Genomic DNA, 14,254 nt, shown 5'->3' on the forward strand with positions numbered 1-14,254 from the left:
TTTGTTGCTCTCTCTCTTTCTCAGGCCTTTAGATCCCATGTCAGTAATTCTGAGTAACCTGGGCTGGGGGTTGAATTAATTGTTCTTGTGGGAGAAATGTGTTAATCAGGAACTGGATGTTATTGTCCTTATTTTTCTCAATCTGCTCCATTTTAAAATCAGAATTAAGCAGAGAAATATAAGCCAAAAATTTCAACCTCAACAAATGCTTGTTTAATTATCCAGATTATGGGTTACACTTATTTTCATTCAACTGTTTGGTAGCCTTAGTGTTAGACATCGGTGACTTTATTACACCTTCTGGGTTGGAAATCTAACCCTGTGTACAAACCAATCACACTGCTGACTTAAATCAACCCAGGACTGGAGTGGCTCTTATTTGACGAGAGTTGGTCAAATAAAGAAGCTTGTTGGAATCCCAGTTTCCCCCAGTCAGCATTTTCAAGAGTTCTCCAGCAACCCATGCATTATGAATGTGTGTAAATCAGTGCGTATGGTTTTACATTTGCTTTGAGTGATCACTAAGCCTGGAGAACAAATGCTACGCAAAAGCAGTTCATTGACTTTCTGAAATAAAGAATTGCAATTCTGCCAAAACAAGAAGACTCCACAGCCTTTTCTCGTCTGTTTTATGAGACATCACCTCTAGACCAACTGATTTTGGCAGAACTTTGACTTTACTCCCTCTAGCTGATTTGTAGCTTTGCAAGCCAAGCAGTGGTTCTGATACGCCAAAGGCAAAATAAGTCAAGACCAAAGAAAAAGCAGATGGCCAAAGCAAATCATTTCACTATTTGAGAAACTTTTATACAGTCAGATGTATTTTGTATTACTGTAATCTGTAAATCATTGTGCTTTGAGTTTTGTTACATGTGTTTTTATTTTGTTTGGTCCTTTATTAAACTGCATTCTGTGTTGTTGTTTTTTTTGTTTGTTTTTCTGCCTGATTTTGTTGTCCTTAAGCCACTTTATAACTAATTTGATGGAATGCTTAGTGTATTGCATATATGGAAGATGAATTTTCAGTCACTGATGCATTAAGATTGTTTCAAAAACTTTCACGTAACTATGACAGCATGCTTTTTGTGACATGTACCAGTCCCTCCTGCAGCAAAACACCCAAACAACATGATGCTGATTCCCCCATATTTATAGTCGAGCTGAAGAAACTCAGTCAATACAAATTGGAGGAAGCTCAAAGGGAAATCACATAGGAGACAGCAAAATGAGGACCAAGTCAGGCAGGAATAAACAGGAAGTAAAATGAACACAATACTGAAGGGAAGACTGTAGCCTGTAGAATAAAATAGGAACATGAACTAAGATCTGGAGTTAAGAACAAATGACATAAATTACAGAATGAATAACATTCAAATTAATGGGAATCAAACCAGTGACTCACCAATAGTAGGGCAAAGTCCTACTCCCATCGCCACGGTGAAGTAATAAAAGCATTTCTTTAATATAAAGTCCCTCTCTAATATTTAGGTATTTAGCATGTTTAAATGTCATTTTGGTAACCATGACCGGCGTAGCAGGAAAGGTTTGGTCTGGCTAAATGTCAGATATTGAGGGAAACAGTGCATGGTTATTCATCTTTCCATACAATGAATATCTGGCTTGTACTTTACCCATGTAGACGGGTGCAATGTGAGATTATAAGTAGGCTTTTTTGGTTGTTTTTAAATTTGTAGCTTCAGCTTAACAGAAGTAATGACATGCATCCTCATAAGTGATCTGAGACTTTGGTACAAGTGCAAAGATGGACTTGTCCAAAATGTGGCGGTATTGAACTGGGGAAACAACAATCATGGATTTGGGCAATCCACGATTGTCAAGAAAGATGAAGTTTTTGCCTCAGAGAAAATATCTGATCATTAGAAAACCAGTTTGATTGTTTGCAGACAATGAGAAAACACAATGGAAAATGATGTATTGTCCAGAGAGTGCATTCTTATTGTGATGAACAGACCACAACTCAAAACTGAAGGTGTATTTCATCACAGACATAGCAGTCATGCCTGCAACTGATTTAAAATTGTTTACACCTTAAGTTTGAATCCCTTTAGGAACTTCGTGCGTTTCTAGACAGAAGAAGCTGGAAACTATTTGTTTTATAGGCTGATAATTTTCACCTATTTAGACACCTATTATTTTATCTAGTTTCCCTGTGTGTAAAATGCTTCCTCCTGCACATGATAATGGAGTCCTGTTGTGAGCACAGAAGGTAAAAGTTACAGTGGTGTAGCAAATGTCATTGATTACCTATATTGGCCTCAAGTGAGTCACATTTTGCAAACTTTGGAAAATCCATTCCAGAAGGAAAAGCAGCGTTGGTGGAGTGAGGATGGATGCAAATCAATGAAGCACTCAGGCAGGTGGCATGCCAAGAGGAAGAGGAGGACCATGATGATTAACAAGACAGAAAAAATGAATTTGGGGGGAATTTGAGAAACTGTGCTAAACCTTGTCTTTGTTCATGAGATGACAATGAGTAAGTGCAGTAGAATGTCAGCAGCCTCCCTGTAGCCACTATAATCAGCTCAGTCATACAAAGCTCACTTTTTGCAGATGTTTCTGCTAAAATTGTCTGTTTTGTATGCATTTTTATTTCCCATTCACTGTTGCAAATCAAGTTGGAGGGACTGCTCTTTTATAACAGCAGCTCCTAACATCTTGTAAAACTAAAACTGTGTTAAAGCGTTGTCCAAAAGGATAAAATACTCCTCCCGACAGATGTGCTAACTCTAATCCAGAGATTTACCTGCAGTTTTGAGGCGGTCTCTGGAGTTTAAACAGCTAAATGACCAAGTTTTTGTTTTTGATATGGAATCATTGCTTGAGAGTATTGATTGATCCTGGAACATTTATTGACTTTTATCTTATAAACAATTATTTTGTGAGCATTGAAGGATATTGATTAAAAGACCCCAATAATTAAGAAAATAAGGATCTAAACCAAACCCCAGAAATTTTTTTTTTGTTACAGTTTGGAGACAAGAATATAAGTTTAAAAAAAAAAAACAAAAAAAAAACAAAGCATGTCTTAGCAATTATCCCAAAAACCTCCCTAATAACGTGCTGCAAACAAATGCTCCATTCAAGTGTGGGCCAAAGACAGGATCCCAATTGTGTCTGCAAGCAAGAACCTTATGTTCAGTCCAAGCATCGCATACATGCACTCAGCAGGATAATAATCTGATAATAGCAAACACACATTAGGGGTGATTATTCAAAGAAAAGCACTGGGGGAGAAGATAAACTGTAGAATGATCAAAAGAAAAAGGCAGCCAACCGAATAGGGAAATGGGACAATATTGGCTCAAGTGGAGATGATTTCCTCCATAATGCTTTTAACTGGAGAAGACTGTGGGAACATGAGGCCCAGACTTGTGCTGCATAATGTCGGCGGCTGCATTGACACGCGTGAAAGACCAGAATCGAATTAATATCCATGTTCTGTCACAAGAGCTAACATTTACTTCAAAAACTATTACAGGGTGGCTGTCCCCAAATGAACACAGAAATCTTCTGACCAATAAATCAAATGTCATGATTCTGATTCAGTTAGTTTGATCAGTATACCTAACTTGTACAATTAGCAAACCATCCCCAGACCATCACACTACCAACTCCATGTTTGGCTATCAGCAGAATGTTCTTTTTCTAAAAATTACAGAGATTTTTGTAGACATATGCACATGCTATTGGTAATCATGACTTACTAGATGATTACCAAAGCTTCAACTAGACAAGGACTGGAATTTATTTCCAAAGAGTAATTTTCCTCAGTGCCTAAACTGGATCTTGTGGTAAGTGAGAAAGTTGTGTATCTGTTTTGTAAAACTCTCCTTTCCTTCAAAGAACTAATCAAGTCTATCAACTGATAAACATGTAATTTTGCAACAAGCAAACAGATCTAGGAACACATTGACAACAAAAGGAAAGTGTACACATTCTGCAGAAATGCACTGGAGAATCTGATACCTATCAGGTAGGATGTTTGTGATAGGAGCATGTGAAGGGAACACCAGAAAACGAGAATAAGATGAATTTTTTAAAATGGTGAATACTGATTTCACTGACTGAATCTACACTGGAGCCTTTCTTTTTTTCTTAGAAAGATTGGGGTTTTACATGAGTTAAAACCAGATATTCAATTAATAATATTTGTCCCACCCTCACTTTATGACATTAGCTTAGCTCTTAAAGATTTATATCCATTACAGTTAATTGTTGTTATTTTTAGGTGTTTATGGTTGCACTAATCTTTGCGTATTTGGAACAGGCCTCTGCACTTTTTCCTCTTTGCAAACCTAACCTCACTGTGTCAAGTACATTTGGATGAAAAATTGTATTTTCATAGCCGTGCCAAAATTGCAACCACTTGCAACCTGTGTGATTTTGCAATCAGAAAATGCACGCTCATTTTTCATTTTGACATCAGACATTTATTTTAAGATTATTTTAAGAGAATTTGAAAAACATCTTAAACAAATTACAATTGCATGGGGCAGTAAAATATTACATTGGGAAATTGACTGATCCTTACTGGGGAATCTATAATCCCTTAGATCCTTCTGGAAGCTGTCAGTCAAACACGGCCCCTATTTCCCTCCACAGTTGTAAAAAGATCAATCACCTGGTGTAAGTGAAAACAGAAGAGTGAAAATAGGAGGTCTATTAAACTTCCTTATAATGACTTAACAGACGAGTATGCAAGAAACTTATAAGTAATTGTAAACATTCCCTGCTATCCATTAAATTTCAGTTTTGATTAAACTCTGATTTGACACATAAAGTGGAGGACTGATAAAAAAGCAAAGTTAATAACATTGCGGCAATCAGACTTCTGACATAAAGCAAATCAACTTTTTCCTGTGGCTGAATTTAAATTATTTATTTCTACATTGGTGTAAAATATGTTAAAATAAACAAATTAACAGGCTACTCATTTAGAAGCTCCTGAATGCTCACATCCAAAAAGACTATAAGCAGACATTATATTGAAGACAAGTGGCCAGAGTGAAACATGGTCCAAGTTTTATTACCAACTTGCCTTAGTTAATTCAACAAAATGTCACACTCTTTCTCAAAAGCCATAGTTTTGTGACATACATGTCAAGTTTGGAAAACTTTAATTGTATATTTTCTTAATTCAGACATTTTTTTTTTTTTTGCAATGTGAACCTAAAGTAAAGGGAAAAGATTTCCAATATTACTTTGCTTTACAAAAATATTTTAAACTTAACTATTCTCTTCATACTCCTACCAGACCTTTTCAGCTGGTCTGTGAGATGTTAGCTTGAAAAAACTATGTTCAGCCTTCAAGGAGGAATTTGCTCGTGATTGTTATAGATGTCTGTACAAAAACCCCTGATAAAAACAAACATCAACTTCTTGAAGTGTGAAAACAATGTAAAGTTTTATCTATTTTACAAAGTAAGAGTTGGGATAATAAGCACAATCGTCATCTACAAGTCAAATTTTGGCAGCAGGTGAAAATATCAGCAGAAAACATTTATTATGATTTCTCCTTCAACATTTAATTTTTTTTCAAGTATTTTGACTATTTTTCTTCATACTTAGAATACATCTTTTGTTAATTTACATAGCTCATAAAATGTTTGTTAGTTTGTCAGCAACAAACTTCTGTATGTACTGTATGTCTTGCATGGTCAAGATTTTAAATGTGAGAAAAAAGTATTTTGGACTCTGGTTTGTATGGCAACAAATCATGCTGTTTTTTAGATAACTGAGAAGAATGAACTGATACATTTGTCTCAAACATATTAAGCTGCTCGCTTTATATCCAAATTTTTGATAACAATAGTGCTAAAGACCTCATCTGATGATGGGTATATGTAAACTTCTTCCCCATATTATATGCTTTTGCAAAACTAATTGTGTTCTACACTAATTGTGAATGATTCACATCATTTTTTAATTTGAGAAAAAGAAAAACAGAAATGAATCATAAAAACGTCCAGCAAACATCCGTTTATATGAATATTCTTTCCCCAGATGTTCACTTTCTTTCAATGAAACACCAATTCCTTTGAGAAACTGAAAGTTCATGTTTCCTGTTTTCACCTAATTTAGAAATTGTGTTTTCAAGCCCAGAGTTCACTTTAAAAGTCATAATCATTAGTGCTGCGAGTTTAGCCAACCCCACAAATGAAAAGGGAAAAAAGAGACTGAAATAAAGCTAAATAAATTTCAACATTTATGAAAGTATGGAACAATTCTGTTTTCTCAAAGTCAAAAAGAGAAAGAATCAACTTGGACAAGAAACAACCACGTTCCTGGAAGGATGATAACATCCACTAATGACAAGCAGATAAACTGCAGAAAGGCCATTTGGAAATAGAAAGTGTGACAATACGATGTTGAAAGAAGCAACCCCATCGGATCTGGGAAATTTTACCGTTCGTGGTTCACTTGAACTCACATGAGCCTGACTCACTGAATGAAACATGGCAGAGAGAATTGTTTCATATGTGACTACTAAGGAAAGTTGACTACGGTTATTATTGATATTAAGCAAGGGAATATTCAAATGGTACATTTTCCTAAGTCTTTCATAACTTCTTTTGCATGTAAAAATCCAACCAATAAAGACATAGTGAGAAACAGAAAGGATTCTCGGACATTTCCAGCAGCGGTGAACTGCAAAATGCATGACTCAAAGACCGTTTTTGCACTTTTCATTCATTCAGAATGTTAGGAAAATATGAACTTTGTTCTTTATTTGTGATCTAAGCCAACCCTTATTGGGTTTCTTTTTGTCTTTCCGGAAAGGTCAGACAAAGTTTCCAGGTCTTGTGTCTCAAACATGTTTTTTCTTTATTTTGTTTTTAAGTTTTTCCACACCTCTCACCCTTCCTATGCTACACAGTGACTTCGGTGAGTGAGATCTGTTATGATGCAAGGCACACAGCTGACCGACAAAGCAGATGTGGATCCTGTGGTGTAATTTGATCTGATTGGTTTTCACAATAGTGCTTTGGTTATCCATTTGTATGTAAATATCTCATGAGTCAAATTTCCTCAAACATGCTGGCTCAGTGCACTGATGAGGATTTGCTAATGTGAACAGCACGAGTGTGTGCAGCAACTGCAGAATGACGCCCTCTGCTGAAACTGCTAATGTCGTCACTTATTTGTAAAAAAAAAAAAAATGTCCTAGGCCAAAATAAACAACGAATCTGTCTGTCTGTCTGTCTGTCTGTCTCTCTCTTCAGACAGACAGACAGACGTGTCTGACGTGTTAACACAAATAGAGAATCAACCAATCACATGGCAGCAACTTACATCACTTAGGGACGTAAACATGACCTGATATGAGTTCTTCAGCAACTGTAGATCTACCAGAATATCCCAGAAGAACCATCTCACCAGTTTACAGAACATTGTCATCGTTTAAACACCTCAGCTGATAGGATTTTCAGCTGTCAGAAAAAAATATAAATGCAGTCAGACCCCATTAACTCTTCGTACGCAAATCCCTGCTCTAAATCTGCTGATATGTGGTCATTGGAAAGCAAATATGTTCCTGCCTCAGTGGTTTTTCTCATGAGCCTTGAAATAAGTTTGACTACCGATTCCCAAAAGAACAGGGTCGAATCTGCTGATGACTGTGTGAATCAGCAAGGAAACCAGATATCACCTATATTTTGTCATCGTTTATTTTTAAAGAGTAACTCTCTTCTCGTCTGCCACTACACCTCTGGCCACCCTTTTAAAAACTTTGTACAGACGCCCTTAGCCAGGAATGCGTAAAAAAGCACAGTTCAGTAAAGAACTTCGGAGAATGGTGACAGTGCGCTGTCCTTTCAGCACCGAGAGTTTTGTTCGTTTAATCAAGGCGGCAAGGTCGTTTCCTCGCTGAACTTTGCAGAGAAATTACAAGACTATGTCCATAAAATACTGTTATCCGATTATGACAAAAAAAAAAGCAAACTATGCGCCAGATATTTTGATTATTTTCATAAAGATTCCAAGTAGCTCATAAGCTTTCTGTATCCTGCTTTCTCTTGGGCAGCGAAGTTGGGTGAATGAATATTTCTTCTCAAAGTTATGTCTCCCCTTGCAGGTTTGTGAGATTTGAAGTAGTGGGCGTGGGAGCCACTCGCACGCCCCGACTTTTAAGAAAGCTGCTCCAGCCCCAGCAGCAGGCCAGTGCACACTAATCTCCAGCGAGGACGAACCTCGAAACGTAGGCTTTGCTCTGTCGAGAAACCACCGGGAACGAACTAAAAAAAGAACAAAACAAAACAATCAATTTTCAAAGAATTGCCCCTAAAAGGTGCATAATTGCGTTTCAATTTTCCATGATGGATGTAAAGCGCGCAATGGCTCTAAATGAGGTTATGAGGATCCCAAGAAGCATGTGGCAGAATTTCCACTAAGATGTGCTGCATCTGCGCTGCACGCTGGGCTGATTGGAAATTTCAGTGGAAGTATTAGTGGAAGACAGACGCTTCCTGTAACCGCGTATATCGCACAGATAAATGGAGTAACGGAAAAGAGGAGAGGGAGGGGGGCCTCAGTAAACTTGACACAGCATTCAAGGGATGATCGGACAACTCGTGTTAACTCTCCTCTTCAGGTACCGTTTCCTATAATTACCACATAAATTTGTGGAGTAGTCCACAGGGGACAGTCCTCTCCCCCCGCCGTCGGGGAGATAGAATAAAAAGCGACTGGACGCACAAGAGGGGGCAAACTTGGAACTTGGAGCGCCACACGGGATAATATTAGATTCTTCTTCTTCTTTTTTGCGCGTTTTCTTTGCACGTCCGGCGCTTGGAGGGTGATCACCAGCCATCAGCGACCACACATATGACTTCCGTAGCTTTAACTCTACCCAAAGAGGAACCGACTTTTTAAAAAGTGAACACTTACTGGGATCAGGACGGGAACGCAACAGAGAGAAAAAAAAGTTACGCACATGTGCATCGTTTTGGCAGGACGCACCAGACGCAGTCAGCGCGTAAGAGAACTTTGAAAAGGTAATGACATTTTCACAACTAAAGCTGTATTTACAAAACATACTTATTAAAAAGTGTTAAGATTATCTTATGATTTTATTGTTGAATAACTAAGATGTTTGAGCTAACCGGACATTAAGTTGCATGGATATGTTAGGCTTCTACTTAAAAATATTATTCTGGTCATTTAAAAGTGCCAATATTTAAAATTTGTCCTCAATCTCGTCCCTCAGGTCTCCAAAAAGAAAAGAGTTTACTTTTTTCCTCCTTGGATCCACTTTCCACTTTCCTCACTACACTGGAGCTATGAGCGCACCGCGCAAACCCGTTGTTGTGGGACTGCTGCTATTGATGTGCGCTCTGACCGAGCACTGCGGCGAGAGCGCGCCCACCGCGGCGGCCGGCGGGGACGCGCCGCGGAGTTTGAGGCGGATGGTGGAGATCATGAAGCACGTGGGGGATAACCGGGGCAGACACCCAACAAGAACGGAAGACAGCGCGTCGGTAGAACAGAGGGACTTCCGCGGCAAGACGGACAAAGGGAACCAGGCTCTGGGTGAGTGGCAGGACGATGACCCTCAAATAAATCACTGACAATAGCATGGCGTAAAACATTTTTTTTGTGCTGGTGTTAACCAAGATATCCTTCATTTAATTATTTTTTAACCTTTTCTCTCCTTTTCTCTCCTCCCGCAGTTTTAACCCCCACAGATTATAAAACGAAAGAGAGAATAATAAAATATTTCACAGGTAAGAACCTGTTAAAATGTTCTTCTTTTCTAAGATGTGTTTTCAGTTTGAGTCTGATATTTTTCCCACTGAGGCACTGAAGTGGTCTATGGCAAGCTATTTGTGCCCATTATTGCACTTCCTGTTTTAGTTCAGCCAACATAGTAAAATAAAACTTCCGGTTTGCTCACTACTGCTGCCCCCCAACAGCAGGGGCGCCGTTTGGGGGGGGTGGGGGGGGGGGGGGGTGTTATGACAACAGGGGGCCCTCCACAATTTTTTCTTTTCTTTTTTTTTCATAGAAATTTTTAAAAAAGGGGCCCTGTCAATTACAAAATTAATTATATTGTGTTTTCTGAAATTGTTTTTAGCAGTAAAAATTAAATGTTACCCCTCCCAGATCCAAAAGCGCACATTTGCCCTTAACACCCCCCTGGATCTACATGAAATGGATCGTTCCTGCTTGGAGGCTTGACGATGAAGGTGTTCAGCAGCAGTCAGTAGAAGACAAGAACGACGGTGGCAGTTACTATGCTGCCAAGAAAAATACTAAAATCAGGTTTTCAAAAAAATAGAGAGACAGGGAGAGAAAAAGGTAAAAGTGTCAATTTGTAACCCAGTTTTTCTCCGAGAGGTGGGTAGACTGTATGAGATTATCAACCATTCAGCATAATTAGCATAGCTACCAATGACAGCAGATCAACATTTTTCCTGTAATGATAAGTTGTTTTTCAACCATTTGCACATTTAGCAGTGAGTGAATGAGGTTGATTGACAGCACTAATACCCTCCTACTGGTTCTGATTGGTTGTTTTGGTGGGAACATTGCATTACTTTAGCCAGCAATAGTAGCTCAGGTGGAGAAGATTGATTGTTTTCATTTTCACATATTATCTGACATGGTGACAGCTTTAACAAATATGGAGAAGACATATTTTTTATTAAAGTTGTACACTGCAGCTTGAAAAAATACAACTACATAGCATTTTTTGAGAAGTCTGGATTGCTTCATGTATATTTTGCATGTTGCTTTTGACTGTTGCTGGTGGGGAGAGACATTTCAAAAAGCTAAAACTAATAGAAAAAATTTAAGCAACCAACTTCCATATTGTATGTGCACTGTTGCATGTAAAATTCATGAGCAGTAAACATTGTGCTTGTTATCAGTATTGGACCAAAGAAAGCAAGGTAGTTACAAGCCTTTAAAATTGTGACGCTTTTGATGGGTCAGATAGACTCAAGAAATTGTAACAGCAGCTGCGTGGGGGGGCCCAATCAAATTTTTTTGTCATGGGGCCCAAGATTCCTGGCAGCGCCCCTGTGTCAAGGTGTTCCAGTATGACAAGTTACTATTATCAAATAATATATTTGGTAACAAAACAATAAAAAAAAATAAAATAAACGTAAATTAAGGCAAGACACCACCCTCATTGAAAAACCCAACAGAAAGGCATTTTATGTGAAGCAGCTTCATATTGAATAACCTGTTTATGGTAGAAGTGGTAGTGAACAATGGAGGGATAAAATAGCTTTTTTCGCTACTCAGAGGTAAAAAAAGATAAATAAATTGTTTTTATTTGGCTATTTTTCTGCAGTTTGTAACTAAGTGTTAATTGTTGAGCTGCTTAATGTAAAAAGTGGCGTTCATTGATTGGATGACATTGTTCTCTGCTGCTAAGAAGTAAAAGAAATGCCATTGTCACTTTTCCTGCCGCTCATTAAATGATGTTAATTGATGTGCTGCATGACATAAAACAAAGCTTCCAATGACTTGGTAAAATGATGGTTTTTTGCTGCTCAGCAACTCATCAAGCTTGTTTTCTTGTATTGCTGCTCATATGGAGTCATTTAAACTTCATCTGACTTGTGTAAAATACAGCAATCTGGCTACTTAAACTGCAATTTTTACATAATGCTGTTACTAGCCAGTTTGAAAAAGGTGCTAATATTTGGCCCTAATAGCTTGCCATACAATGCTCCACCTTTAGTTATGAAGTGATAGAGAACAGAATATCTGGAGTTTTAGTGTTTTTGTGGATAAACTTACATTTAATGTCTAATTAAAAACAGAACGCAGAACTGATCCTGCTTAGGATGTTTTTAAATTATATATTTCTTAGTTTCATATTTTCTAAAACTTGCACACCACAAATCCACCAATTTGAATGTTAGCTTATACTTTTTATCCTACACAAAATGCATAGTTTCTAAAGTTGGACTAAAGCCACAAAGCAGATGTTGATGAAGATGAATGCAAACATTAGAAATGTGTACAAAGACCCTGTTTCTCCTTCTCCGTCAGGTCCACTCGTGTTCAGCTCCAAGTGCAGGAAGAACGCGTACAGACTTTACCACCACACCAGAGACTGCACGTTACCTGCATGTAAGCCATGATTGCCCTGGACCTTGTGCACCAGGAGGGAAAGCTATCACCATCCAACATCAGCACACTGCATGAAAAGAAAACAATTCAGTCTTTCTCTTTGTGTTTTCTCTTTCTCAGACTTCAAAAGATGTGCGCGACTTCTCACACGGCTTGCAGGCAGCCCGCAGTGCACAGAGGGGTAGCGCGTGCACACTCAAAAGGTACTACAATGCTTCTACTCACACACACAGCGAGCCTATGGTATAAGCTAATGAAGTCACTGCTGCTTGAGGCGATCAAGCCTCCAGTAGTAAAAAGATCTAAAAACCTAACTTTTGTAGTTACAGCTACAAGAAAACATAAAAAAAAAAACAATCACAGAGAGGAAGGTATTTGTAGCTTGACAGATAATGTTGCAATCAAAATTTTATGTCAGTAGTTAAATCCCTTTGTTGCTTTTGTCTGTGCAACTGCAAAGCAATCAATAATTGACAAATAGCCTTTCCTGCTCAACTTTTCTGAATTGCATTGAAACATTACACTCTGAAAACTGTCTGAACAAATGTCTACAAGTCTACAAGACTTTGCCTCCACAATTTGTTTACTGCTATTAAATTTGTAAATAAATAACTTGAATTGGAATTTGCTATGCTAAATAAAAGTCTGTTCAACTGATTATTGGTCCATCTTTAAAACAAGGACTTTGCACAATACAGGAAAACGATCAAAATGTTGTGCTGTAACTTTTTTCTCTAAAATGCTCCTCAAAACTTTTGATCACTGGTGTTTACATTCACATCTGGTCAGACTATTTATGGAAAAGAAGCACAACAGTTCTCTACAGTAACACAGCAAATCCCTCTGTTATAAATGAACACTAACACTAACGATATAATTCCCAGTTATTCTGAGCTAAAAATCCTCTTAGTATTTAGTGCTAAAATGGTTTAAAACAAACTCAAGAACTTGCCAAAGAAGAATGGATCTAAGCAAGTTAGGTTTTTGCATGCAGGCCTTTACCATGCAGTGGAGCATTCCTAAAACGGAGGGTTTTTCTCATAAGTGAGGTGCTTCCCACCACTCTGCCAAACACTCGTAAACAGCAAATGATCATAATCAGGCGTAACTCATAAAACTCAGCATGAATTGGACCTGAGTTCAGAGTGTAGATCATGTTGCTCAAGAAACACTCAGACATTTGCTCGTAGTGTTAACATGCTGGCTGTATCAACACACACAGACCCTTGTAGTGGCACAGTGAGAGCTTCAGCTCTGTTACAAATCAAGTTTCCTCATTTATTATTTGTGACTGTTTCATAGCATTGCTTGACGGAAAGCCATGCTGACATTTGCCTTTTCTGTTTTGCAGGTTGAAGTCAAACATGTGTGCTTCAGAAGAAAAGATACAAAAAAAATACATTGGTGAAAAAGTGCCTTGGACAGTGAGAGGGAAGCTTAAATCTGACCGGCCTGTCTGACTTTAGGCACAGCGTTTTGCTTCACTCACGTCCCTTCTGCTGAGGTGAAAATTGCTGCCAATCACCACTTTGGCTGGGCCTCAATGGTTAGCTGTCATTACACAGAAGGATCGAGGCAAGGAAAACACAGAGCAGGTGAAGAGTGAAGAGAAGAGGAGCTGGCAAAGACAAGCAAAGTGGGGGCTTTTCTTCCACTGCACTGGATTTCTAAAGGATGTTGCTTAAACAAATAATAAGAAACAAGAATCACTTTCCTTTTGAGACATTTTGCCCTTGTTGCGTGTTTTAGGTTGACATTGACCCTTCTACTGCACTATCACGATCTAAAAACAGAAGTTCTCGCTGACCCCCAGCTGGTGACAGAGTAGTCACCCACTTGTGCTCAGAATGAACTGTCATTAAATTATTGCAAGAACATTTTTCTGAAAGACCAAAAACACAAGTGGTGGCTTTAAGCCATAGCCAACCTGTGGATAGACTAACCCTGGGTACTGCGTGGTAAAGACCATGTTTATGTATTTTACTCGTCAAATGGCTTAGTGGTACATAAATCATAGGTCATGATCTGTCTGCCCAGGAGTGTAATGTATATACGGTAAACACAACCATAGGAAGAATCCACCATTAAAGAGCGTGGCTGGCCTTTAGCACAAAGGTGTTATATATGTAAAAGTGTATATCTATATATA

The 14,254-nt window shown here is 38.2% G+C and overlaps 1 protein-coding gene across 1 annotated transcript; it reads left to right on the forward strand.

Annotated features, from left to right (window-relative positions):
* Window positions 1-8,211: 8,211 nt before the first annotated feature.
* On the forward strand, window positions 8,212-14,254 carry alkal2 (ALK and LTK ligand 2). The gene is made up of 6 exons (XM_005809568.2): window positions 8,212-9,014; window positions 9,227-9,549; window positions 9,690-9,743; window positions 12,025-12,105; window positions 12,226-12,308; window positions 13,457-14,254. The coding sequence occupies exons 2-5, from the start codon at window positions 9,300-9,302 to the stop codon at window positions 12,288-12,290; spliced, it is 450 nt and encodes a 149-aa protein (XP_005809625.1). The 5' UTR covers window positions 8,212-9,014; window positions 9,227-9,299; the 3' UTR covers window positions 12,291-12,308; window positions 13,457-14,254.

The sequence above is a fragment of the Xiphophorus maculatus genome, chromosome 15 (genome assembly GCF_002775205.1).
Source record: "Xiphophorus maculatus strain JP 163 A chromosome 15, X_maculatus-5.0-male, whole genome shotgun sequence".
Classification (NCBI taxonomy): Eukaryota; Metazoa; Chordata; class Actinopteri; order Cyprinodontiformes; family Poeciliidae; genus Xiphophorus; species Xiphophorus maculatus.